General features: G+C 42.0%; 1 protein-coding gene across 2 annotated transcripts in view; it reads right to left on the reverse strand.

Annotated features, from left to right (window-relative positions):
- TTC27 (tetratricopeptide repeat domain 27) overlaps nt 1-24,463 on the reverse strand; it is a 635,517-nt gene that overhangs the window by 572,130 nt on the left and 38,924 nt on the right. For both annotated transcript variants that reach the window (XM_073557610.1, XM_073557609.1), the window contains one exon: nt 20,174-20,303. In XM_073557610.1, the coding sequence (XP_073413711.1) occupies nt 20,174-20,303 (130 nt within the window). The remainder of the gene's footprint in view (nt 1-20,173; nt 20,304-24,463) is intronic.

Raw genomic sequence — 24,463 nt, forward strand, 5'->3', positions numbered from 1 at the left:
TTATTCACACATTGAGGTCAACTTTGACATATGGTAAGGTTTTTAATAACCTTGTCGATGGTGGGACGGCTTTTATGCTATTTTTGATCAAAAACAGTATTACTAAGAACTCTGTGCTATTTAAATGCATTTTTGATTTTTACTTATTTAGTTACAGTAGGGTTTATGTTTATTTTGCTTCTTATAGGTTTTGTATGCTTTATGGCAAAAGCGAACATGCGTTTATGTGCTGCATGTATACCAACTTAAATCAAGCTCAATATCCGTGCTTTTTACCCTTTCCAAAAATGTAGGAAAACAACTTTGCTTCAAGCATTTGATGCTTGTTCAAACTCACCTGTGGAAATTAACATGTGTAGGCATTGTGAAAAATCACACCTGAAACCTGATAAAAAGGGAAGATGTTGCTGCAACCATTCCATCTTTTGTCTGTGTGTGCCACACTAAGCATGGAGAACAGAAAGCGAAGAGAACTGTCTGAGGACTTGAGAACCAAAATTGTTGAAAAATATCAACAATCTCAAGGTTAAAAGTCCATCTACAAAGATCTTGATGTTCTTTTGTCCATGGTGCACAACGTAATCAAGAAGTTTACAACCCATGGCACTGTAGCGAATCCTACTGGATGTGAACGGTAGAAAAAAATCGAAGAAAGGTTGCAACGCAGGATAGTCTAGATGGTGGATAAGCAGCCCCAATCAAGTTCAAAAGAAATGTAAGCTGTTCTGCAGGCTCAGGGTGCATCATTGTCAGAGCAAACTATCCGTCGACATTTGAATTAAATGAAATGCTATGGCATGAGACTTAGGAGGGCCCCACTGCTGACATGGAGACATAAAAAAGCTAGACTGCACTTTGCCAAAAAGGACGGGAGTAAGCGTCTTGTGGACAGATGAGACCAAGATGGAACTTTTTGGTAAAGCACATCATTCTACTCTTTACCGAAAAGATGAGATCTGGAGCAGTAAGCAACAAAAAAGTGGTTCAAAATTCCAGTTCAGAGGTGTAAGAAGCTTGCTGATGGTTATAGGAAAAGATTGATTGCAGTTATTTACTTCAAAAGGTGTGCAACTAAACATTAAAGGGAAGGTGCCATCCAAAAAATTTTTTTTCAGCAATTGAAAAAATGTAAAGAATTAATGTTTACATTTTCTTAAAAAATATTATCGTTTGTTTTTAATTTTGCAAAATATGAAAAATAATTTTAAAAAGTTTGGCATTTCCACTTGTTAACACTAGGAGGAGCAGCTACTGAAATCTGGCACAAAAACCTATGACATCTATAGACACAGTGAGCAGCCATTTTGATGGGGCTTGCAAAGTTACTGACTGTCTTTGCATGTAAAATCTGGATCAGAACAGGCCATCAATCAGCAGACATGTTTCCTGGATTTCTGTGGAGCAGACAAGCAGACGGTCCATCCATGTTAATAAAACACAGCGCTCTTTGTACAATCCCTGGCACCGAACAGGGCGCCCCCCACAGACCAGCACACTGCTCTCCTGAAATACTCTGTGCTGCTGTCGCCCTGCTCCTTCCACCATACATCAGGCCCCTGTCCCCTCGGTTTCACACATCGCCAGGACGGGATCTGAGGAGAGGAATGGGGTCTTCGGTCACCGAGGATGGCAGGCAGCAAGGATTCTGGGAGCAGAGTGACAGCAGCACAAAGTATTTCAGGAGAGCGGTATCACACGGGATAGGATTAGATACACGGCTCAGCAGGCAGCATCACACAGGAGAGGATTAGATACACGGCTCAGCAGTCAGCATCACACAGGAGAGGATTAGATACACGGCTCAGCAGTCAGCATCACACAGGAGAGGATTAGATACACGGCTCAGCAGGCAGTATCACACAGGATAGGATTAGATACACGGCTCAGCAGAAAGTATCACACAGGAGGATTAGATACACAGCTCAGAATACAGTATCACACAGGATAGGATTAGATACACGGCTCAGCAGGCAGCATCACACAGGAGAGGATTAGATACACGGCTCAGAATACAGTATCACACAGGATAGGATTAGATACACGGCTCAGCAGTCAGTATCACACAGGATAGGATTACATACACGGCTCAGCAGGCAGTATCACATAGGAGAGGATTAGATACACGGCTCAGCAGAAAGTATCACACAGGAGAGGATTAGATACCCGGCTCAGAATACAGTATCACACAGGATAGGATTAGATACACGGCTCAGCAGTCAGTATCACACAGGAGAGGATTAGATACACGGCTCAGCAGAAAGTATCACACAGGAGAGGATTAGATACCCGGCTCAGAATACAGTATCACACAGGATAGGATTAGATACACGGCTCAGCAGTCAGTATCACACAGGATAGGATTACATACACGGCTCAGCAGTCAGTATCACACAGGAGAGGATTAGATACACGGCTCAGCAGTCAGTATCACACAGGAGAGGATTAGATACACGGCTCAGCAGGCAGTATCACACAGGATAGGGTTAGATACACGGCTCAGCAGGCAGTATCACACAGGATAGGATTAGATACACGGCTCAGCAGGCAGTATCACACAGGAGAGGATTAGATACACGGCTCAGCAAGCAGTATCACACAGAAGAGGATTAGATGCACGGCTCAGCAGGCAGTATCACACAGAAGAGGATTAGATGCACGGCTCAGCAGGCAGTATCACACAGGAGAGGATTAGATACACGGCTCAGCATACAGTATTACAGATATGCCCACACTGGTGAAACTTCCAGCCCCCCTAATTATACACAAGACTATGGGCTGTATAAGTCACTGTCCTCCTCAGACGGCCATAAAAGCAAAGGTGTCAGATTACCGGAGATCACTGGGGCTGTGTGTGAGGAGGCGGAGACAGAGCAGGAGGACGCTGGAGCAGGAAGCACAGGGCTGAGCCTGGAGTAAGCAGTACAGAGGAGCATAGATGAAAGTCACCCGCACTCACCACTCTCCATCCTCCGGCTCCAGTGAGCGCTTCTCTCCTCTGCTGACCACCTTCTCCATATCTACAGCCTCTCCTCACAACACAGGACCCGTTATGCCACAAGTGGTCCTGTGATAGAGGGTAAGTGGAGCTCAGCAGATAGCACTGGGCTACAGTAAAATGGCGCCCAGCCACACCTACAGCAGTGAATGGTGCAGCCCACAGGGGCGTGCCCAGCTCTCTGCTACTGAGGCTGCAATGTGCGGTCGGAAGCCGACCGCAGTTTCCTATGTGCAGGGACGGCCATATTTGCAGACTGTATGAGTCCTCCACAGATCTGCAAATCAAGATGTCAGCGCCCAGTGGCTACATGAAAACATTATTACAAACAAACCATAAATCCTGGTTAGTACAACATTTGCTGAAACAACATGTTTTGTAACTTACTATTTTTTTGCAAATTATATAAAATTGCGGCACCTTCCCTTTAAGTTAAGGTTGCCAATAATTTTGTCTGGCCAATTTTGAGGTTTTCTGTGAAATAATGTCCAGCTTGCCTTTTTTTCTCAGTTTTCATTTGTGTTGTTCCAATACACACAAAGGAAATAAACATGTATAACAAAACATGATCTATAGCAATACTCTTCTGGGAGAAATTATATATGTTCATAAATATATATATATATACAGTACAGACCAAAAGTTTGGACACACCTTCTCATTCAAAGAGTTTTCTTTATTTTCATGACTATGAAAATTGTAGATTCACTCTTAAGGCATCAAAACTATGAATTAACACATGTGGAATTATATCATTAACAAAAAAGTGTGAAACAACTGAAAATATGTCTTATATTCTAGGTTCTGCAAAGTAGCCACCTTAGCGTGAATCTACAATTTTCATAGTCATGAAAATAAAGAGAACTCTTTGAATGAGGTGTGTCCAAACTTTTGGTCTGTACTATACATATATATATATATATATATACACATAAGTATAAATTTACATGTATGTTCTCGGTTCAATAGCACATGAAATACTACTATGGTGAATGGATACATGAGGTGTGTGAAATCAATAGCTAGAATAACCCAAACACAGTAATAAGAAAGAAAAAGAAGTTAACACTTAACATTATGAGGAAGACCAACTGCTGAGTTAATTTACTTCTTATGCAACTAATACAAGAATATTGTCATCTACATTATGCTGAGAGATTTCAACCATGTGAAAAGGGTCAATTCTGAGCAATTCATGATATGAGCAAATAGAATTAATGCATATTCACATAAGGAACGTACGTGCCAAGAGATCTTGTCACCAGGAACCTCTGATGGAAATCTGATGATTAAATTCATCAGTCTGGATTCACACAGTGAAGCTCTGAATTATGAATGTGTCAGATATCATTCAGTATGACTTTCAGTTGTTTCTTTCTAACAATACTATATAATCTAATGCTTTGGTTATAACGGAATATTGTCAAATAAACCAAGATAAACCGTATGGTAGAAATATGAGCAGTACAAAGGATTTCTTTTAATTTGTACCCTCCAGTTCTGTCCTATGTTTCAGAAATCAACCAAGCACGTAGTCGTTTCCAATGTGATCAAACTGGAAGTCAAAGCAATGAGTGTCAAGATAAGTTTATGGAGTCCAAATTATAACCTAACATGGTGACTCAGAAGAGAGCAAAAACCCCATGAGTCAGATGCAAACTGCCCCATGCTAGGGGAATAATTCCTTCCCGAGTCTACATATGGTAATCAGACTAGTTCCCTGCATCATCGCTCCATCACAGAATCTAGTACCCATACCCTGTTACGTTATATTTTTCAAAAAAGGCAAACAGGCCATCTTGTAATTTTTAATTAGTGAATTAACCATTACAACATCATGTGGAAATAATGAGAAACAAGTAGCCTAGACTAGCTCCATTATTGGCCATTAATAAGGTCTAGTGCCATGGTGGGTGAACTGGTGATGCAGGGGGCTCAAGTATTCAAGGGATGCTCCCTCTACGACCATTGGCTCCCCGATTTCATCAGTGTACTGTACGTAAGGTACTTGGCTCCATGCACGTGCTCCACTCTCCCGATGCACGTTTCCAATAGTCTAGATATTCACTATGCACCTATAGCGCCTTGTCAGCTGCAAATAAGGAACACAAGACACTGGATATCATGTGCGGCTTTCGGGTAAAAAGGTCACATCTGCTGTGCTCATAATGTGAATGGAATACTACAGATCTGACGATTGGAGGGGGCAGACAAGAGGAACTGGCCAAACACGCCAGTATCTTTACAAGATAACAATGCTAAATACATCCACTATATTCTGACATTTTTGACAGCTATGTAGATAAGTCAATGACATGACTTGTGGATAGTGGAAACATTGCAATCAACCACCCATGAAATATCTTCTCTTTATTCCATCTGTTAAAAACAGCGAGAAGACGGTGGATGCATAACTGATTATTTTGGACACATATACACATAACTGTTGTGCATCCACCCTCTTATGCTGTTTTTCATATATATATTATTTTTGAACATACAGTAACATAATAATATGAAGAGAAGTTTCGGGTGGAAGGATGGGGCAACAGTCAATCTATGTCTACTCAACCTCGAAACTTCTCACAAAAATTTAAACAAAAGCTCAATAATTTCTCACATTTCTTTCACAATGCTGTGAAAATTAATATAGGAAGACATGTGAAAGATACAGATCCATCATCTATATTAGAATGGACCAACAAACTTAATTCCATTTATATTTTAGAAAAACATGCAGTATCCTATGGTCAAGACAACAAACTTCTAGTTGTTCTTAACAAATGAAATAAAGAAAACTATTTTTTGGACTGATGAGTGCCCCATCTTTTCTACTATCAGCGAGTAGTGTTGTCACGCTGTGACCATCTTCGGTAAGGAAGTGGGGCCTCAAACTTTCCTTGTAACTGTGACCCTAAGGCTGGTTTCAGACTTGCATTCAGGAGGAATGCGGATGACAGCCTACTTCCACCTTTCTTCATCCAAGAAGCTCCGCCCATGCTCCGCCTACTGCCGCATGCGTCCAGCGTTTCCCTGCGTACCTATCTTAAACACTGGGTACGCAGAGACATGCGTTGTATGCGGATGTGTCCGCATGTGGCGATTTGACGAGTGCTTTGACATGCGGCAGTAGGCGGAGCGTGGGCGGATCTTCATGGAGGAAAAAAGGAGGAAGTAGGCTGCCATCCGCAGCCCTCTTGAACGCTAGTGTGAAACTAGCCTAACTATCCTTGTCCTGGGGATACTCTTGAAGGAGAGGCTGGGAGTCTCAGACCTTACTATGCTCCTGTTAAACCCTGATCAGTCCCCTCCTCCACCCCATGAGGCCTGGGATAGAAATGTAAAGTAAACAAGACACAGTGACAAAACAGGAATAACAAAGCAACAAACAAACACTCACCCATGGAAGAAAGGCATAAAGGGAAAGATACACAAGTGGTCAAAATTGTTGGCACCCCTCGTTTAATGATAGAAAAACCCACAATGGTGACAGAAATAACTTGAATCTGACAAAAGTAATAATAAATGAAAATTCTATGAAAATGAACAAATGAAAATCAGACATTGCTTTTCAACCATGCTTCCACAGAATTTAAAAACAAAATACTCATGAAATAGGCCTGGACACAGATGATGATACCCTTAACTTAATATTTTGTTGCACAACCTTTTGAGGCAATCACTGGAATCAAATGATTCCTGTAACTGTCAATCCAACTTCTGCACCTCTCGACAGGTATTTTGGCCCACTTCTCAAGAACAAACTGCTCCAGTTGTCTCGTGTCTGAATGTTGCCTTTTCCAGATGGCATGTTTCAGCTCTTTCCAAAGATGCTCAATAGGATTTAGGTCAGGGCTCATAGAAGGCACTTCAAAATAGTCCAATGTTTTCCTCTTAGCCATTCTTGGGTGTTTTTAGCTGTGTGTTTTGGGTCATTATCCTGTTGCACGACCTATGACCTTCAACTGAGACCAAGCTTTCTGACACTGGGCAGCACATTTCTCTCTAGAATCTCTTGATAGCCTTGGGATTTCATTGTACCCTGCACAGATTCTAGACACCCTGTGCCAGATGCAGCAAAGCAGCCCCAGAACATAACAGAGCCTCCTCCAGGTTTCACAGTAGGGACAGTGTTCTTTTCTTGATATGCTTCATTTTTCTGTCTGTGAACATAGAACTGATGTGCCTTGCCAAAAAGTTCAATTTTTGTCTCATCTGTCCATAGGACATTCTCCCAGAAGCTTTGTGGCTTGTCAACATGTAGTTTGGCAAATTCCAGTCTGGCTTTTTTATGATCTTTTTTCAACAATGGTCTCCTCCTTAGTCGTCTCCCATGAAGTCCACTTTGGCTCATACAATGACGGATTGTGCGATCTGACACTGATGTTCCTTGAGCATGAAGTTCACCTTTAATCTGTTTAGAAGTTTTTCTGGGCTCTTTTGTTACCATTTGTATTATCCGTCTATTTGATGTCATGAATTTTTCTCCTGCGGCCACGTCCAGGGAGGTTGGCTACAGTCCCATGAAACTTATATTTCTGAATAATATGTGCAACTGTAGTCACAGGAACATCAAGCTGCTTGGAGATGGTCTTATAACTTTTACCTTTAACATGTTTGTCTATAATTTTCTTTCTGATCTCCTGAGACAACTCTTTCCTTCGCTTCCTCTGGTCCATGCTGAGTGTGATACACACCATGTCACCAAACAGCACAGTGAGTATCTGTAGCCCTCTATACAGTCCCACTCACTGATTCCAAGATTGTAGACACCTGTGATGCTAATTAGTGGACACACCTTGATTTAACATGTCCATTTTGTCATATTATTTTCAGGGCTACCATCATTTCTGTCCAGGCCTATTTCATGAGTTTTATTTTTTTTTAAATTCTGTGGAAGCATGGTTGAAAATCAATGTCTGAATTTCATTTGTTCATTTTCATAGATTTTTGATTTATTAATACTTTTGTCAGATTCAAGTTATTTCTGTGACCATTGTGGGTTTTTCTGTCAATAAACAAAGGGTACCAACAATTTTGACCACGTGTGTACGAATGTACCAACCACATGGGAGTAAGACAATGAAAAAAGCACACACTCAAAAACAGCATGCAACAATCTCCAGTGGCAACAAGAATCTCCAATTCAGCACAGCATCTTCAAAGTGCTAGCAAGCAAAGCTTTTACTAGAAATAGAAGGTCTGGCCAGCTATTATAGGGAGAGGTAATGACCAGATCAGAAGCAGCTGAAAATGGAGCTGCAATTTTGTGATCTGCGATTCACAATACGTAGTGATCACACTCGTGACAATTATTCACTTTATTCCATTAATTGAAAACAGAGAAGAGATGGTGAAGGAAAGTATTTTATGGAGTGACAAGTGTCACAATGTTTGTACTACCTGCTAGTACTGCTTACTGGACTATTGTTGATTCTTGCTCGCTGCGAGTGCATGGACTGTTTTAAGGGTCTGCTAGACGTGCAGGTGCAGCTTGTCTATGAAATGGAAATGGCATGATATTGGCATATTACTTCATGGTCACAATTCCTGATATTCACAGACTAATTAAAGGGGTTGTATCAATTTGTTAAATAGATATAACTGCAAAGTGCTTGTAAGAAAAGTAATTTGCAATGTAATGTTTACTAAAAATTCTCTTTGTTCTCAAGAATAGAGAGATTTTTAATTTCCAAGTTTGTCTCTTAGTGCATTCCACCTGAGGAAGACGGCTGTGACAGTAGAAACGCAATGTGGGTACTGGAGGAAGATAAAAAGCTGAGTTTTAAATCCTTTCTTTAGTTCCTGCCTCTCCTTTAGCGCACCTATAGACCGCTTTGTTGCAGCTTTTCATTGAATTTCCTCTTTGAGGATCAGCGGCAGGAGCAGTTTGGAGGGCAGGTGTCGACAGGAGTAGTTGCGGTGCTGAGCGCTGCTGGGGAGCTCCAGGATCTCTGGTGTTGTGCTCACGGCTGGGGTCGGTCACGGGATCACTTCCTGAAGCCGGTGAGAGACAGACCGAACAGGAGAGCGGAGATTGCCGACAGCGCGTGTAGTGCCCTCCCGGGGTGAGAGGACACGCTCTCCACCGACTATCAACGTTCACACCGTGGTTGTGCAAGGGTGGCACAACCCTTAAAGGTGAGCACCCTATTCATTCAGTTAGGGAATTATCCATACAGGTACACTCATTGCGCCTCTCTTTCCATTATTATTTTCCATGTACATTATAGGCCACTACTGCAGTCTATCAGAGATGGCCAGTTTCCTATGGAAGAAGCATTGTTGCAAATGCATTTCTGGCCAGCATCAGTACCCTGGTACTCTTCCAATGCTACAGAGGCAAAACTCCAGCTGGTCCAAACAGTCAATCTTCAGTAGAGCACATACCCTTGGCAATTAAGAAAGTTGGAAGGCCGAGGAGCGGTGCACTCAGAAAGAAAGAAGATTAGACAATCCCTTAAAGAATTCCGGTTTTAAACTTGTCTTTTAAAACTGATGTGTAATTATTCCTTTAGGTAAATGGAATAATGTACAATGACTATGTAACTGGCTTCAGCCTTCTGTGTAATTTTTGGCAATCTTAGTAATGCCAGAAGAATGAAGCAAGTTGGACTTTATCAATAGCTGTACTAAGATACAAGAAAATTGGACACACAAATATTAGACAGAAGTCAGCCGAACTCTCCAGTTGAATGATATCCAATGTGTATGGGGGCCTTTCAATTCTTTCCGATAGATGATGTAGTGTTCATATGGAGCAGTCAGAAGAGATGGCAGACATCTATAGTCACTATTTGCTATGTTCATGGCTGGGTGAGAGGCTCCATTAAGAGCATCTATAGTAGATCAACATTTAGCAGAAAACATACCACTAAATTTAGGACTTTTATTCCCCTTCAAAACCATGGACAGCACGGTGAAACCCAACATACTTCATTATCAATGGTGACAATTGAGTGCCATTGCACCCCATTGAAAGACAGATCCGGCACCAAGACATACCGTAGGTGTTGTGAGTTCATTTTCCCCTTCATTACTGAGGCCCGAGGAACTCCCTCTTCTGGTAAAGAAAGGTAGTGAGCCTGATTATCAAACACCTGAGGCTGATGATGATGACTGGCTGAGTGGAGTTACTGACTGGATATAAGGCTGCCGACGCCCTTCTGTCCTGCGGGTGATTTCTCTGTGGGATCCTTGGAGACCAGTCTGAATTCCTGCTCCTCTAAAGCTAAGTTTGCTGCTCGGCCTTTTGCTTTGGTGCTTACACTTTGTTTTGCTTTGTTTTTCTGGATTTCTGCCATTCCCTGCTGGGATGTGCTGAATTCCTTTAGCTCTGTCTTCTGAAATTACCTGAGTGCTGATTTAGTTTTTGAAGCCTAGCTGCTTCAGGGCCTTTTTCATATCAGCTTGTGGCTTATGTCTTTGATAGGGTTTTGGCAGATTGCAGACCTTCCTGTCCTTTCCTATCTAGGTAGTTTTGGGCCCCGTCTTTGCTCAGTCTATCTTTCTGTCTGTGTTAGTGTTTTCATCTTGCTTCACCGTCATTATATGTTGGGGGCTGCCTATTGCTTTGGGGTCTGCTCTGGGGCAGTTTAGATTTCCCCTTTCTTTCTTTAGGCCTATTTAATTCTCCGGCTGTGATCGAGGGGTCTAGGGCATCGTAGGAACCCCTCACGGCTACTGCTAGTTGTGTTGATAGGTTCAGGGGTCTGCAATCTGATAGTTGCCAACTTCTCTGGTTTTCTGCACTTAGCTTGTATTTCTGCTTTTGCCTCCTACGGTGACTCATTCATAACAGAATCCTAGGGTACTCAATAGCAGGAAAGAATTGTAAAAAAAAAAAAAAAAAAGTGTGTATATTTTTTCCTCTATATCTCTGAGGCCGTAGGGGGAATTTTTTTTTCTCTCAATGGAGATAAAGCAATTGTCTGATCGTGTGGAGCAGCTCCCTGCGGAAGTGCGGGGAATTTCCGCCTACCTTGCTCATTCACATGCTGCTGAACCAAAGATTCCTACACCTGATGTATTTTTTGGGGATCGGTCTAAATTTTTGAATTTCAAAAATAATTGCAAATTATTTTTTGCCTTGAAGCCTAACTCGTCAGGGAGCTCCGCGCAGCAGGTTAAAATTGTCATCTCTTTGCTGCGTGGCGATCCCCAGGATTGGGCGTTTTCTTTGAAACCAGATGATCCTATTCTGACTAATGTGAACGCATTTTTTCAGGCCTTGGGGTTGTTGTATGACGAACCTAATGCCATTGATCAGGCTGAAAAGACCCTGCTGGCATTGAACCAGGGTCGTGATTCTGCAGAATTGTACTGTCAAAAATTCCGAAAGTGGGCAGTACTTACTACCTGGAATGATAATGCCTTGGCTGCTCTCTTTCGGAAGGGGTTGTCAGAAGCCGTAAAAGATACTATGGTGGGATTTCCTGTTCCCTCTGGTCTTGACGATTCTATGTCATTAGCCATTCAGGTTGATCGGCGTTTGTGCGAACGCAAAGCTGCACGAGGTGTTGCCACCTGTTGAACAAATGTCTGAACCTATGCAATGTGATAGAGTTTTTTTCCAGAGAGCAGCGTCAGGAGTTCAGAAGGCGTAATAAGTTGTGTTTTTTCTGTGGAGATGCCTCGCATATTATTTCTATCTGTCCTAAATGAGAGAAACGCTTTGCACACACGTTTTCTGTTGGGGGTGTTCAACCTAAGTTTCTTCTGGCTATTACTCTGATCTGCTCCCTGTCCACATTTTCCGCCAAGGCTTTTGTGGATTCGGGAGCAGCCCTAAACCTAATGGACTTGGATTTTGCTAAACGTTGTGGATTTCCGATGACACCTCTGCAGACGCCTATCCCTTTGAGGGGGACTGATGCTACTCCTTTGGCTAAAAATAAACCTCAGTTTTGGACCCAGGTGGTAATGCGGGTCGCCCCAGACCATCAAGAAAATTGCAGATTTTTGGTGTTGCATAATCTGCATGATACTATTGTTCAGGGGTTTCCCTGGTTACAAATTCATAATCCAGTTTTGGATTGGAAATCTGTGTCTGTGGTGAGTTGGGGTTGTCGGTGTGCCTTTAGTGAGGCTCCGGTGTTTTCCACCTCTCCTCAGTCGCAGGATGTTCCTGATTATTTGGCGGACTTTTATGATGTATTTAGTGAGAATGAGTCTGCGTCTCTGCCTCCTCATAGGAGTTATGACTGTGCAATTGAACTGAGCCCGGGGTGTAAATTTCCCAAGGGTCGGCTCTTCAATTTATCTGTACCCGAGCACGAGGCTATGCGATCCTATATTAAGGAGGCGTTGGAGAAGGGTCATTATTAGACCATCCTCGTCACCCTTAGGTGCCGTGTTTTTTTTTTTGTAGCCAAAAAGGATGGATCATTAAGACCTTGTATTGATTATCGTGCCCTCAACAAAATTACTGTTAAATATCAGTATCCGTTACCCCTGATTTCTGATCTATTCTCCAGAGTTAAAGGTGCTTGCTGGTTTACCAAGCCTGACCTCAGGGGGGCGTATAATCTTATTCACATTAAGCATGGGGATGAATGGAAGACGGCGTTTAATACTCCGGAGGGACATTTTGAGTACCTGGTGATGCCTTTTGGGCTCACTAATGCCCCTTCTGTCTTCCAGTGCTTCATGAACGATATTTTGTCGATAAATTTTTGATTATCTATCTGGATGATATTTTGATCTTCTCCAAAGATTGGGATTCTCATGTGGAACATATTCGGACTGTGTTCCGGATCTTGAGGGAGAATTCCCTGTATTTCAAAGGATCTAAATGCCTTTTTGGAGTACAGAGGATTTCTTTTTTGGGATTTATTTTGTCCCCGTCAACTATTGAAATGGACCCGGCCAAGGTACAGGCCATTTACGATTGGGTTCAGCCCACTTCTTTGAAGGCCCTCCAGAAGTTTTTGGGTTTTGCTAATTTTTATCGGAAATTTATAGCAAAATTTTCTAGTATTGCCAAGCCATTGACTGATTTGACTAAGAAGGGTGCTGATGTGTTAAATTGGTCTCCGGAGGCTGTTTCTTCCTTTCAGGAGCTGAAGCGAAGATTCACCTCCGCCCCGGTTTTGCGGCAACCTGATGTCTCACTTCCATTCCAGGTAGAGGTGGATGCTTCTGAGATTGGTGCAGGAGCTGTTTTGTCTCAAAAGGATCCTGTAACATCTAAAATGAATACCTGTGCTTTCGTTTCCCGAAAGTTCTCTCCATCTGAATGTAACTATGATGTGGGGAATAGGGAACTGTTGGCCATGAAATGGGCATTTGAGGAGTGGAGATATTGGTTGGAGGGAGCTAAGCATCAAGTCATGGTCCTCACTGACCACAAGAATTTGATTTACCTAGAGTCGGCTAAGCGCTTCAACCCTAGACAGGCTAGGTGGGCCTTGTTTTTTACACGTTTTGATTTTGTGGTTTCTTTTCTTCCTGGAACGAAGAATGTCAAGGCAGACGCCCTCTCTAGGAGTTTCTTTGCTGATTCTCCTGTGGTGACCAAGCCTGCTACCATCTTAGGCGAGGGGGTGGTTCTCTCTGCCATCTCGCCCGATTTGAGACGTGCTCTGGGGGAGTTCCAGAAGGACAAACCTGAGCGTTGTCCCAGTGGAAAGTTGTATGTTCCTGACCAGTGGAAGAAGAGAGTGATGTCTGAAGTTCATTGCACTGCTTTGGCTGGTCATCCAGGTATTTTTGTTGGTACTAGAGATCTGGTGAGTCGGTTTTTTTGGTGGCCCTCCTTGTCTCGTGATGTCAGGAATTTTGTGCAGTCCTGTGGGACGTGCTCCCGGTCTAAACCTTGTTCTCGCTCTAGTGGGTTGTTGATGCCTTTGCCTGTCCCCAAGAGGCCATGGACCCATATTTCAATGGATTTCATCTCTGATATGCCTGTCTCTCAAAGGATGACTGTTATTTGGGTGATTTGTGATAGGTTCTCTAAGATGGTTCATCTTGTACCACTCCCTAAGTTGCCGTCTTCCTCTGAGTTGGAGCCCCTGTTTTTACAACAGGTGGTTCGCTTGCACGGGTTTCCTGAGAACATTGTATCTGACAGAGGAGTCGTTTGTGTCTAGATTTTGGAGAACTTTCTGTTCCAGGCTGGGAATTCAGTTGTCCTTCTCCTCTGCTTTTCACCATCAGACCAATGGGCAGACAGAGAGAACAAACCAGACCTTGGAGTCATATTTGAGATGTTTTATTTCTGCTGATCAGGATGATTGGGTTTCATTTTTGCCCTTGGCCGAATTTGCTTTAAATAATAGAGCTAGTTCTGCCACTTTGATGTCACCTTTTTTTTGTAACTTTGGGTTTCATCCTCGATTTTCTTCAGGGCAGGTGGAGCCCTCTGCCTGCCCAGGTGTTGACACTGTGGTGGAGAGAATGCACCAGATCTGGGACCAAGTGGTGGATAAGTTATCTCTCTCCCAGAAAAAGGCCCAGCGGTTTTCCAACCGACATAGGACCATTGGTCCCCAGTTTAAGGTTGGTGATATGGTGTGGTTATCATCAAAAAATATTGCTATGAAGGTGGCTTCTCCTAAGTTTAAGCCTAGATTTATTGGACCTTACAAGATTGTGGAGATTATTAATCCGGTCTGTTTTCGTTTGGCTCTTCCTGTCACATTTAAAATCCATAATGTGTTCCATAAATCTTTGTTGAAGAGGTTTGTTGAACCTGTTGTTCCGGGGGTGGCACCTCCAGACCCTGTATTGGTTGAAGGTAACATGGAATATGAGGTAGAGAAAGTACTGGATTCCCGTCTGGCTAGACGGAGACTCCAGTATTTGGTTAAGTGGAAGGGTTATGGTCAGGAGGATAATTCCTGGGTCTCTGCCTCTGATATTCATGCCAAAAGATTGGTGCGTGCCTTTCATCGGGCTCACCCTGATCGCCCTGGTGGCGTAGTTGAGGGTTCGGTGACCCCTCCTCAAGGGGGAGGTACTGTTGTGAGTTCATTTTCCCCTTCATTACTGAGGCCCGAGGAACTCCCTCTTCTGGTAAAGAAAGGTAGTGAGCCTGATTATCAAACACCTGAGGCTGATGATGATGACTGGCTGAGTGGAGTTACTGACTGGATATAAGGCTGCCGACGCCCTTCTGCCCTGCGGGTGATTTCTCTGTGGGATCCTTGGAGACCAATCTGAATTCCTGCTCCTCTAAAGCTAAGTTTGCTGCTCGGCCTTTTGCTTTGGTGCTTTGACTTTGTTTTGCTTTGTTTTTCTGGATTTCTGCCATTCCCTGCTGGGGTGTGCTGAATTTTTTTAGCTCTGTCTTCTGAAATTACCTGAGTGCTGATTTAGTTTTTGAAGCCTAGCTGCTTCAGGGCCTTTTTCATATCAGCTTGTTGGCTTATGTCTTTGATAGGGTTTTGGCAGATTGCAGACAGCAGCCTATCTGTCCTTTCCTATCTAGGTAGTTTTGGGCCCCGTCTTTGCTCAGTCTATCTTTCTGTCTGTGTTAGTGTTTTCATCTTGCTTCACCGTCATTATATGTTGGGGGCTGCCTATTGCTTTGGGGTCTGCTCTGGGGCAGTTTAGATTTCCCCTTTCTTTTTTTAGGCCTATTTAATTCTCCGGCTGTGATCGAGGGGTCTAGGGTATCATAGGAACCCCCCACGGCTACTGCTAGTTGTGTTGATAGGTTCAGGGGTCTGCAATCTGATAGTTGCCAACTTCTCTGGTTTTCTGGACTTAGCTTGTATTTCTGCTTTTGCCTCCTACGGTGACTCATTCATAACACATAGGCTTCACTAAAAATGTAAACCACAATGAAATCGGTATAAAAAAAAAAGAAGGCAGATACCACACAGAATAGGTGGTAGGACAGATAGAAAGCATATGGTCGGGGAAGCTCAGACCTCTGCGGCTTGTTGGCAGAGAGAATTAATCTGTTACAATCCATAGATTTCCAGATAGACAGTTCAGCTTTTTAATTGAGAATGCATGTTTCTCTAGTACGGACTATAATTGGATTGCGATAATATGAGCGCCATAAATCTATACACATATAACCAGAACAATAAATACCACATTTATTATAGCTGCTACACCCATGTTCCTATACAGCATAAAAATATTCCTAACACGTGGAGGAGTCATTTAACCAGCAGGGAAGAAATGAAAAAATAATGATCTCTCCTTGCAAGACATATAGCCCTTTGTACTGCGAGTGCGATTACTTAAATGTTCCATTTCCAGCACAGCTGATTATATCCACCTTGTCTCCGTCCAAAAGCCTAATTTTTAATCCGCCAGACATTTTTACAACTTATTATCAACAGTTTATTCATGGGGGGACGCGCCACTCTTGGCAAACAAAGAATAGAGATAGGGCGCGCTCAGAATAAATTAGACAAGAGAGACCTTGTGGGTATGCGCAAGAGCAAAGTGATAAATCATTTTCATTCCACAAATGCAAAATTTCAATTAAGTGTAATCAAAAGCGCTGAGCGTTCATCAAAAAAACAGATCGTTCACTTTCCAGATAAGGTTATTTCAGTTTTATTCCAGCTGGGTTCATCTGGAAATCGCACGTCATGGTTGGAGACCCACTAAGCCATGCTTGTGCGCTGGGACGTCCTATCTCTCGGAACAAACAAGTCATCAAATATACTTATCGTCGCCTTCGGTTCTGTATCATTCTTCTACTACCATTCTGCTACGTGGTTACCAGGCGGATGTGTGTTTGGACTATTAATGACCAAAAACTATATCTATCCAAGCCAGCAGAGGAGAAAAGAAGCATTTCCAATATATCAGGTCTCTTGACAGGAAGAGCTCTTAGGAATGGCAGAAAGTATGCGTCACTTTAAAACTTTGATTTACGATATGAAGATTTGTGCCCGCTGTGTGCCGTCGAGCGGGTGACGAGGTGCCCTCTCCTACAGAAAATGTGCCCTCAAGACAAGAATAAAACGGTCATTCCTGCTATAAAGGGAAATGTAACTGACATATATAGAAAGATTAATGGAATAATTAGTAACCAACATTTATTTACTTTTAAGAATAGGTAGCTTTTTCGTTTGTTATATTTTTAGCCCATTTTGTGCTTTTTTTAAGGCATTTTTCTTGCATTTCTCAAGATATTTCCACCACATTGACTTGACATTGAAGTGACATTGTGGGAGTCTCGAGATCCCAATTATAAGGATTTCTGAGCTTCTCAATTTTAACAAAGTGGCTTTATATGAACAGACATTCTTCAGTGCACAGTATGACTCAAAACGCAAGAAATGAGCACCCTCACTTGACCCATACTGATGACCCAAAAGCAGCCAGCACTCCACGCCAGCACCCTTGTTCTTGGGGTTGGTGAGCAGCCCGACCCCCAGCTCCCCAATCAGATAGTGATGAGTCCTTACTTATCTTGTGCTTTGCCTCACCCTGCGATGAGAACTGCACCTTGTCAGGGGTTTTGCTAGCGTGTTGTGATACGTTGTGATATTTTCTTGTATTTGTTTCATGGGAAATTGGGAATTCTCTAACAAGATAGAAAAATAGTGAGAAAAGACACTACATTTATGGCAAATTATATAAATATTCCAGAAAAAAAGTCAAAACTTCCTTGCATCTCTCCATGCTCAGGAGCAGGCGAAAGCAGAATATCTCTTCTGAGAGAATTAGGCCAAATATGCAAATGACACGCTGATCAAACTCTGATCATACTGCTATCCAATTCTCTTGGATGAGGAGACGATGGAGAACAAAATTTCTCCATCTTCTCCACTGGTATCAATGAGCGGAAATCGGACTGGTCTCTGATGTCATCTGAGTGCAGTCCGATGGTTACCACGAGGACTATTACTTGCATCAGGGAAATGTAATTCAGGCAAAAAAAGTAGTTTTAAAATTTGATCTGCAAATTATCAGAACATTTTCAACGTACATGTAATTTTAAACATCAAACATCTCCTGAAGATCTACAACTGGTCCATCAGCACAGTTACTCTAATTTCTTTTATTACATGTTCTTTGTGATCATCTTTGACTCCTTAAGTCACTAATCTGGTTATTTACATTGATACAGTACTTACCTCACACTGGGGTAAATATCGCGCTGCATGGTGCCCTGTCAACGAGATTGCACCGCACAGGGTCGGCTCGATCCTCATATTGTGAATGGGAGGAGAAATGTTCAGCTCACCATCACAAAATACGATAAACAACGCTCAAAGTGAGAGTGACGGTCTGCAGCAGGATCTGAATGCACAAAGCTTACTTCCTGCAATCAAGCTCCTGCCATAGAAACACGATGTGTACAGTAATGACTTGCTAAGGCTTACACCAGATAGGAAGAGATACACGCCGAGAGGAATCTCCCAGCAATCCTGCGAGCAGATCAATGGCAATACTGATATTATACATATTATAATCGTCATGTATTAGATTACGGTTATGTGTAAACAGGAAGTAAGGGATGGAAGGTAGAGGAGAGAGATAAAGGAAGGAAAGGAGAACGGAAGGAAAGGAGAATGGAAGGAAAGGAGAAAGGAAGGAAGGAAAGGAGAAAGGAAGGAAAGGAGAACGGAAGGAAAGGAGAACGGAAGGAAAGGAGAACGGAAGGAAAGGAGAACGGAAGGAAGGAAAGGATGAAAAGTATGGAGGAAGAAAGGGAAGGAGGAAGAAAGGAGGAAGATAGAAAAGATAGAATAAGAGACCAAAGAAAGAAGGGAGGAAGAAAGGCATGGAGAAAGGAAAGAAGAAAGGGAATTAGGTAGCGAATAAGATACTAAGCGAGAAATGAAGATGGAGAAGCAAGAGTGGAAGGAAGTGGGAAGGGAGGCAAGGGAGAGATGAAGAAAAAGAAGCAAAAGGGGAGGAAGAAAAAAGGGAGAGAGAGAGAAAGAGAGAGAAATGAGTGAGAATGAGAAAAGAGGAAGGGAAGGACAAAGAAAGGAAAGGGAGGGAGAGAGAAAGAGCAGAGAGAGAGGAAGAAAAAGAGAGGGAGGAAGAAAGAGAGGAGAAAGAAAAAGAAAGAAGGAAAAAGAGGAAGAAAAAGATAATGAGGAAGGAAAAGTGAGAGGAGAAAGAAAAAGCAAGAAGGAAGAAGAAAAAGAGAGAAGGAAAAGGAGGAAGAAAAAGAGAGGAGGAAGAAAAAGAGGAGGGATAAAAAGAAAGAGGTGGAGGAAGAAAAAGAGAGGGAGAGGAAGAAAAAAAGAGGGGAGAAAGAAAAAGAGAGAGAGGGAGGAAGAAAGGGACGAAGATGAAAAAACTGTACTAAAATCTGCTCAGCTGTATTCCAAATTCCCAAAGTATTGAGTAGGTAGGACAACCTATTTAATCCCCATTTAAATAAATAGTCAAGTGCTTCTAATCTGCTTTGTTTTTTCAAATTCTCAAGATATTAGTTTATAGTCAGTGAATGACTGGTGAAGCGGTCAGTGATTGACTGCAGTATTCACAAGGTTGTGGATGGTGACATCACTGCTGAGGCCCAGTAAATAAAGACCAGGACGGAGCAGCAGAGAGCTAGCTCTGGTCATGGTGGTGGGGGGTGGGATATCAATACATAAGAAATGCTTATTTTGTTATTTGACACTGTTGCATGCCTTTGCCACAACTTTGCCTGATCTTGGACAATCCCTGTGAAGAGTTATAAATATCTCAGACAATCAAGATACTTCCACTGGATATGCCATAAATGTTCGATAGATGTGGGTCCCACCTAACTCCATAATGGCGGTCCTCCATTGTCACATACAGGCAAAAATGAATGCGGGTGAAGTCCTGTTCTCATGTTAGATATGTGCTTCACCTCAGGGAGCCACATCTATCAGACACTTGGAGTGTATCTGTATGTGCCATAAATGTCTGTAATAGGAGTAAGGTAGGATTAACCCATTAGCATGCCATGAGGCGTAACACATTATCTTCCCCTAAGGCTTGCACCAAAGCATGGTGGATCCAGGCAAAACAATGTTTGAGCTTTTCTTGAAGTCTTTTTTTTCAATGAAATGATTCTAAATCTATAATTGTGGATAATGTGAACTGCACTAGTGACAGAATCTGACGTCAAATATGCCATCTTTATTGAAATTACTGAGATCTTATTGAGACAACTCACTAAAACAAGCCAGCATTGCCTCCCGAAAGTATAGGATGTGATTGGTTCAGCAGTACATGATATGATCGCTAAATATTAGAGCAGGGATATCGTCATACCTCTGTAAAGCGCTCAAACAGTTGTGATGGCAAAAAGTCTTGAGGCTCCGAAAGCACAGGGGGTCCCGTCCAATTGCTCTGCACAAAGAGATGGAGGCAGCCGACTCCCAAAAAAAACACCTGTAGTTGCCTACGTTAAAAAAAACAAAACAAAGTACTTAGCACGCACTGTTATCTCTTCTATAATATTCAGTCCCAAACCTAAAAATTTAAATGAAACAAACATTTTTGGGTCAATATACCATAATGGCACCAAAAATCATAAAGAGTTCCAGTATGAGAATAAAATATCAAATTTTATTGAAAAAACATTAAAAATACTATAAAATTACAAAAAATGCCCAGCAGGAGGTGCTCAAAACATTCATGCCATTGGTTATTATAGTCACACAGACAAATGTGAATCCTTGCACATAGGTAATTATAAATAATTTCCAACAAGAGTATAATCTCTATAAATGTAAGGAATATTCACACCACAGTATTAAAAAATATATTGAATATAAATCAGGCCCGATATATGTAACTTAAATAAATAACCTCAGTGTCAAAATAATTAAATATATCGTGGCTGAAAAAAATACAAAAATACAGTGTAGTACTAGAAACCCACATTAAATTGCACCTGAATGGTCATGGCCTGATCTGATATATGCTGCAGGTTAAAATAAAAAGCCTCAATATCAGCAAGATTGAATAGTATCACAGCTGAAAAAGTGCTAGAGGATTGCTGCATGAAGCCTCAAAGGTTCAACATTAAGATTCAAAAAATACTGTGTGGAAATAATCTGTGACAACACTACAGGCAACTCACTCTGAATGTAATAGAAACCCACATTAAATTGCACCTGAATGATGGTAACTCAGTCTGATATATGCTGCAGATAAAAATAACCTCAATGTCAGCACAATTGAATAATATCACAGCTGAGAAAGTACTAGAGGATTGCTGCATAAATCCACAAACGTTATACATAAAGGGAAAAAAAGGTAATACCTATGAAAACGCTGATGCCAGGTCTCTGGTGAGTGTGAATGACGCGACCTCCTTCACCCCAACACGTGTTTCGCACTAGCTTCTTCCGGGGGCCCCCTGACATTGAGGTTATTTTTATCTGCAGTATATATCAGACTGGGTTACCATCATTCAGGTGCAATGTAATGTGGGTTTCTATTACATTCAGAGTGAGTGGCCTGCAGTGTTGTCACAGATTATTTCCACACAATATATGTTGAACCTTTGAGGCTTCATGCAGCAATCCTCTAGCACTTTTTCAGCTGTGATACTTTTCAATCTTGCTGATATTGAGGCTTTTTATTTTAACCTGCAGCATATATCAGATCGGGCCACGACCATTCAGGTGAAATTTAATGTGGGTTTCTAGTACTACACTGTATTTTTGCATTTTTGTCAGCCACGATATATTTAGTTATTTTGACACTGAGGTTATTTAATTAAGTTACATATATCGGGCCTGATTTATATTCAATATATTTTTTAATACTGTGGTGTGAATATTTCCTACATTTATAGAGATTATACTCTTGTTGGAAATTATTTATAATTACTTATGTGCAAGGATTCACATTTGTCTGTGTGACTATAATAACCAATGGCATGAATGTTTTGAGCGCCTCCTGATGGGCATTTTTGGTAATTTTATAGTATTTTTAATGTTTTTTCAATAAAATTTGATATTTTATTCTCATACTGGATCTCTTCATGATTTTTGGTGCCGTCATGGTATATTGGCCCAAAAATGCTTGTTTCCGATATTTTGAAGTGCCAGAATATATGTAGTCTTTGGACTAATTTCAAGTATATCTAAAAATATAAATGTAGTTCTTGATGGTCTATAAGGCAATAGCTGAGGAATTGGACCTGTTCACAGAGATGAGTTTGGGTTCTATACATCATTGCAAACAGGAGGATCGGCTGTGTTCTAATTGAAGCATGCTCCTTTTGTAACAAATTGAGGGTGTCCTTTACATCGTCAGGCATTGAAGGGGAATATGTCAGCAGGTTTTCACTACGTAATCTAACAGCATCATGAGGTAGGGGCCGAACACACAATTATGATGATGTATCACTTAGTTTACTGGGTGCAGCAGTTGTGACAGAATCACAGTATTCTCTGCTGCAAATTTAGCAGAGCTCGGAATGCTGAGCCGTGTATAACTCCGCCCCCAGCACTGATTGTACAGAGTGTACACAGAAAGAAGCCAAAGTATAGAGAGCGGCGATCAGTGCTGACACCTGGCTGGACTACAAGGCAGATTGTCCTGTAGTGATAATCTCCAGCTGATTAAACAATTAATTTATTGGAAAAGGAAAACACAGCCCAGTAAGAGATACATCTGTGAAATCAGGGCCTCGGCTCCTACCTACCTCTCTGAACATATAGCAAAAACCTACTGACAGTTTCCCTTTAATGATAAGCCCCAGAAATTAATGACAAAAGTAAACAGAAAATAAATGTGACCCCTTCAGTATCCTCGGTATATACACCTGAAAAACTGTGGATTACCAAGTGGGTGTGGTTTTGTGGATTACCAAGTGGGTGTGGTTTAACTATTAGTCACATTACTGACAAAGCAAAGAGGAGAGGCCCCAACTGGAACCAGTCCTACAGCCACACGGAGGATTTATTTATATATTTCTCTGTGTAAGGGAAGTCTGTCAGTACAAAATGACTGTGCGGGAGCTTAGTGCACCCTTGGTGTGGCCGATGTGCACCATCTCACCTACTTGTTTTCTATGTCCAACCTTCTCGGGCTCTATAAAACCAGAGCTGTCCAAGAGGGAGTGGGGGGAGGAGTTAAAGAAAATACATGGTGATGGGAAGGTGCACTTAAAAGGGGTTTTCTGGTCTAAATCGATAAGTCTACAATCACTCTTTGTGACTGCAGACTGATAAATCCCACTGTGCACTGCGAGGATTTGACAGCTTCTGAGCTGGGACCAGAGGGTATGTATGCATTATCCATACTCCCGGCCAGAGCCCATCTAGTGTGCCACACCCTGACTAGTGACGTGGCCATTCAGTAGGTATGGATTGAGGCTATGCCTACTCACCAGGATCTGGCCTGGAGTATGTATAACACATACATACCCTCTGATCCCGGCTCAGAAACCGCCAAATCCCCCCAGTTCACAGCACATACACTGGGGGATTCATAAGTGTGCAGTCCCACAGAGTGACTGCAGATTTATCGAATTGGACCAGACAACCCCTTTAAATCTTTGGCCAGACCAAGGGGGCACAGAAAGCTTGGTGCACTTGGTTTGAACAAACATTCTGTGCTGACAGAGTCCCTTTAAACTTTAATCAGAGACAAAATAGGATCAAAGGAAAGAAGATTAAGGGAAAAATTTTATTTTTGTGAATTTTCTGTTTACAGTTTCAATGACAGGTTTCCAGGTAAATGCATTTAGGATATGTCCGGACTCTCCCCTCTGTACCAGGCTGCCATTGTTAGCTCACTGTATTTTATACTTCTATCTTGTATGTAAATCCTTCTCATGTACAGCATCATGGGAGTCAATGACACCCGGCCGCGATCCACAAAACCAGAAGTATCAAACCATTTTTTCCCACTTTTGCACAGAAAACGTTAATTGCTTGTAAAAGCTGAAAATGCAAGAACACTAAACACAAGAATTGGAACAATTTTGCACATTCTCATCACTGGAGTGGTGATCGAGGCATGGATTTAAGAGTAAATGACCAAAGCTATGGTCACATCATGTTCCATGGCTCCATCGGGGCTTATGTCCAAACCCTCGCAAACAAGGATTTTGGGTATATGCACTGACTAGGCCACAGTGGCTCAGTGGTTAGCAATGCAGCACTGGGGTCCTGGTCTCAAATCCCACCAAGGACAACATCTGCAAGGAGTTTGTATGTTCTCCCCGTGTTTGTGTGGGTTTCCTCCGGGTTCTCTGGTTTCCTCCCACATTGCAAAGACATACTGATAGACTGATAGTGAATTTAGATTGTGAGCCCCAATGTGCAGTGTGATGATGATGTATGTAAAGTGCTATGGAATTAATGGTGCTATATAAGAAAAGCATACTAAATAAATGAACTTATAATGATGCTGACTGAGTCACAGTGTGCTCTATCGTACATCATTTTTAGCCATATCGTTATAATCATTGCATCCTTAACGTAAATAGAACTGTCAGCGAATACACCCGAATCCCATTTTGCAGGGCTTCAGGTGTAAGCCCCAACAGAGTCAATAAGCGTAGGGTCAAACATAATGTGAACCTTGCCTTAGAATAGA

This window comes from Dendrobates tinctorius, unplaced genomic scaffold (genome assembly GCF_039654945.1).
Source record: "Dendrobates tinctorius isolate UK_male_01 unplaced genomic scaffold, ASM3965494v1 ptg000250l, whole genome shotgun sequence".
NCBI lineage: Eukaryota > Metazoa > Chordata > Amphibia > Anura > Dendrobatidae > Dendrobates > Dendrobates tinctorius.